This window comes from Rhyacophila brunnea, unplaced genomic scaffold, assembly GCF_057557595.1.
Source record: "Rhyacophila brunnea isolate RB1 unplaced genomic scaffold, BYU_Rbru_1.0 scaffold_4, whole genome shotgun sequence".
NCBI classification, from domain to species: domain Eukaryota; kingdom Metazoa; phylum Arthropoda; class Insecta; order Trichoptera; family Rhyacophilidae; genus Rhyacophila; species Rhyacophila brunnea.
In genome coordinates this window covers 30,308,843-30,312,440 of record NW_028233068.1, presented here as the reverse complement: position 1 = coordinate 30,312,440, position 3,598 = coordinate 30,308,843, and the positions used below count along the sequence as shown (strand labels likewise).

Sequence of the window (3,598 nt, the reverse complement as noted above, 5' to 3'; positions counted from 1 at the left end):
ACGGACAAATAAATTCTTCTTCGATCAAATCAAATCAATTATTCCGCACACGATCCAAAGTGCGCCACCTAACTCACCTGGCTTCCGCTTATATATAAACCGTCGGAACCTCGAAAACTGTACAACACTTGCGACTCTGACAACAGAAAGACATCAATAATAATCATTCATAATTTTTAAATATTAAAAAAATAATTATATAAAGATGAAGCCTTTCGCTTGCATCGTCATAGGCTTCGCAGTATTTTTATCAGCGTGCGACGCCAGGATATTACTTACCGGAAACGAGATTTCTTCAACAGCAAGAATAAACAGTGGAGATGAACTTCTCTCGACGATTGTGAACGATTGTTTTGGCGCCGAATCGGCGACCGAGTGTCTAAAACTTAAAGTCCTAACGTATCTTGATACAGTTTTGGGACTAAGCGAAGACGGTGCAAGATCTCTTTCTGGTGATAACATCGATAAAGTTATATTCAATAGGGTTGGGAGGGTGATGGAGAATAATGAATTCAAAGTGCAACTTCCGGAATTTTTCTTCCAAGCTGCTGAAGTTAGCTACAGGGCTGATCGAGGACTGGATATTGACTTCCCCCAAAGTGCCGAAGAGGACGTCGAAGGTACAAACTCTTAAAATAAAAACAAATTCAACTATAAATAAGTATTCGAAGGTATAAATGCACGACATATAATTACCCTTTTTTGTCTCTAAAAATATAATTAATTATTTAATTTAAACATAATATGGAATCTTATAAATAAATGCTATAAAAGCTCGCGGTATTAGAAATTTTGACTTGGTACCGAGCCAGTGACCCAAGTAACTATGAAATGAAAGAGTTACATATACAAAGATTTAGTTTTATTTTTAATCATAATACTTTTTCGATTAACATAAATAATTGAACTAAGTAGTATCGAATCTATGATAAGTTCGGTAGAAATACATATTCGTTTAGATTGTTCGAAGTAGAAATAATAATATTATGTAATTACCGCTATCTACCCTATAATAGAGTATAGTAGATATTACAATTCTACTATACATTATTTAACGCTTTCGCTGCTGAAGAGATAATGAGATTTTAATTGCCCCCTTTAAAATGCACGTTAATTACATCGATCGGCCGCCTGGTCATTACGCACCGTGTGCGTCTTCCGCGTCCAAAGTATTAAGTGAGAATCATTAATTTTTCATGAATATTCATAAAAATTCCTAATTTTATGTTATCGATGAAAAATTAGATAAAGTATAGCAATAAGTTTGCATAAATTTCATTATATATAATTATATCAATGTTATTTGCTTGTAATCATATTGACATAATAATGACGTAAGCCTAATTTCTAATTGTTTCGGAAAATTTTTTAATTGTGTAGCAAACATAAAAATCGGTAAGTACGTATGAGATAATTATTATACGTATTTGCAAGAAAAATTTCAGACTTTAGGTACCTATATTAAGTAATTACTTTCATTGGTTCGATTATCAAAGAAAGTGATGAAAAACAAATCAGATTTTCATAAAGCTCTATATCAACTTTATATCTTCTTTCAGCACGAGGTCTTCTGAAGAAGAAACTTCTCCTGCCAGTACTGCTTCTGTTGAAGCTGAAAATGAAAGCTTTGATGCCCATCTTCGTCGCTCTCATCGGACTCAAGGCCCTGAAGGCTTTGGTGCTCAGCAAGGTGGCAATCCTTCTCGTCGTAGGATTCTTAGTCATGCAATTGCTCAAGAAAGGAGGTAAAATATATTTTTTTGATTAATTTATTAGTACTTTTATTCTATATAATATACGATTCGTATAAATTATATTAGGTATTCTACAAAGCCATGTATGGCAGGGAACACACAACTATTAATAAGAACTGGTTCACCATATTGGGTGTGGTATAACAGGATACGGATCTCCAGTGTGGAAAATATGGGTTAAACTTAAACACAATATGTTCAAAAATATTTTATTTTCAATAGATACGTCGGTATCACTATGTATTACAGTTTGTCACGTAACTATAACGCGCATTCAATATTTGAGTAAGTCGGCGCGCTTTGTTTAATTTGTGTTTTATGGCCTGGCCGTCATAAACTATCCTGCTTCAAAACCCTGGTCCATGGCGATGGATTTTAGATTCTATTTTCTATCTTTTTAATCTGTCCTTTATTCTATGGTACATTGGAAGAAATATGGTTTGATATTAGATTCGGTATTTATTGATTAGGTAATTATTAATATGACTCATTTTGTAAATTATTCACGTAAATATATTATTTTCTACTTAGACTTTTCTACTTACAGTAAAAACTTTCTGCAATGAAACCAACGGTCATTAACCACACAAAAAGAAAACAAACTATACAATTCCATGAAATTTAAACAAATAGTAATGAAAAATAAAATGGTAACGAATATAAATAAACTTATCTCGTATAGATCCACAAGTATAAGTTGTCCGCTGAGTGAGGGCGCCATGCTCTACGTTTGACATAGCATTCAATACTTGTTATACTGTGATGAGCTTAGTTCTAAACTCGAACACCGGACGATTATACTTACTAGAATTTAGAAATCGGGGCGTGTGGCGGTCTGAGTACTTAATTTTAATTTGTGTATTACTATCTTTATTCAACTATTCAGGTATGCCAATGGCCATGGCGATGACTCCACTTCCAGAACCAACACCTCCATCAAACACATACGGACCAGCAGCGCCTGTCGCATCTTCAGCCCCGTCAGACAGCTACAGTCCTCACTGGGAACCTTCCAACTCATACGGACCCGCATCATCCAGAGTATGGGACTCAGCAGCTGCCCATAACACGGCGTACAGTGCCTATTACCCAGGAACATCAGGAAGTTCATCTTCCATCTCATCTTCAAGTTATTCAAGCCCCTCAGTTTCTTCTGGATCAACGGGATCTAGCAGTAGTGCCACGTACTAATGTATTATTGGTTTGAGTCATTGACGAAAAACGGTTTACGTGTAGGATATTATTTTGGTTTGTTGAGAACGGAGTTTTTTCGCCATTACATATTTTATTTAAATATTAATCGTAATTTATGTTTTTATTTCGGTTTACGTTTCTAAAGATTTTTTGATGACGATTGTAATTCAAAAAGTCTTGTTTAAAAATGTGTTTTACCTAAATGCTATTATCATTAGGAAATTAACAGACTGATACTACGTACCTCAATCTCTTGTAAATGCTTTTTGTTAACTTTTTTTACTATTATTTGCATTTTTATTTTGACAGCTTCAATTTTTTACACTTTTTATATTTTCTAAGAAATTTAAGATTTTTTTTATTTATATTCACATTTATTTTTGTTTTCTTTTAAGTTTTATATTACTTTTTTCACAACATTTTTTTATTAAGCTTTTGTTTCTATTTCAAAGATAGACAGTTGTTCCAATGAATCAAATATTTTATACAAAACCTAAAAATGTTAGTCGACGAATTATATTTTAAATGCACGAGATTAAACACATACTGCCAATGTTAGTAAGTGAATTTGCTCATCTATTTAATAATGCAAAGTATTTAATAAATTATTTATTTATATAAATTATGAAAAATGTATATAAAACAATAAA

At 32.8% G+C, this 3,598-nt stretch overlaps 1 protein-coding gene across 1 annotated transcript; it reads left to right on the top strand.

The window, feature by feature from the left end:
* The first annotated feature begins 205 nt into the window (after window positions 1-205).
* On the top strand, window positions 206-2,945 carry Osi20 (DUF1676 domain-containing protein Osi20). The gene is made up of 3 exons (XM_085954968.1): window positions 206-620; window positions 1,560-1,745; window positions 2,641-2,945. Exons 1-3 carry the CDS (start codon window positions 206-208, stop codon window positions 2,943-2,945), a joined length of 906 nt encoding a protein of 301 aa, XP_085811094.1.
* The last annotated feature ends 653 nt before the right edge of the window (window positions 2,946-3,598 follow it).

What these genes read in the sequence shown, in the direction of transcription:
- Osi20 (XM_085954968.1), top strand. Translation starts at nt 206, where the DNA reads ATGAAGCCTTTCGCTTGCATCGTCATAGGCTTCGCAGTATTTTTATCA. An exon ending in TGCCGAAGAGGACGTCGAAG is followed by an intron (nt 621 to 1,559) that starts GTACAAACTCTT and finishes ATCTTCTTTCAG; the next exon opens with CACGAGGTCTTCTGAAGAAG. An exon ending in GCAATTGCTCAAGAAAGGAG is followed by an intron (nt 1,746 to 2,640) that starts GTAAAATATATT and finishes TCAACTATTCAG; the next exon opens with GTATGCCAATGGCCATGGCG.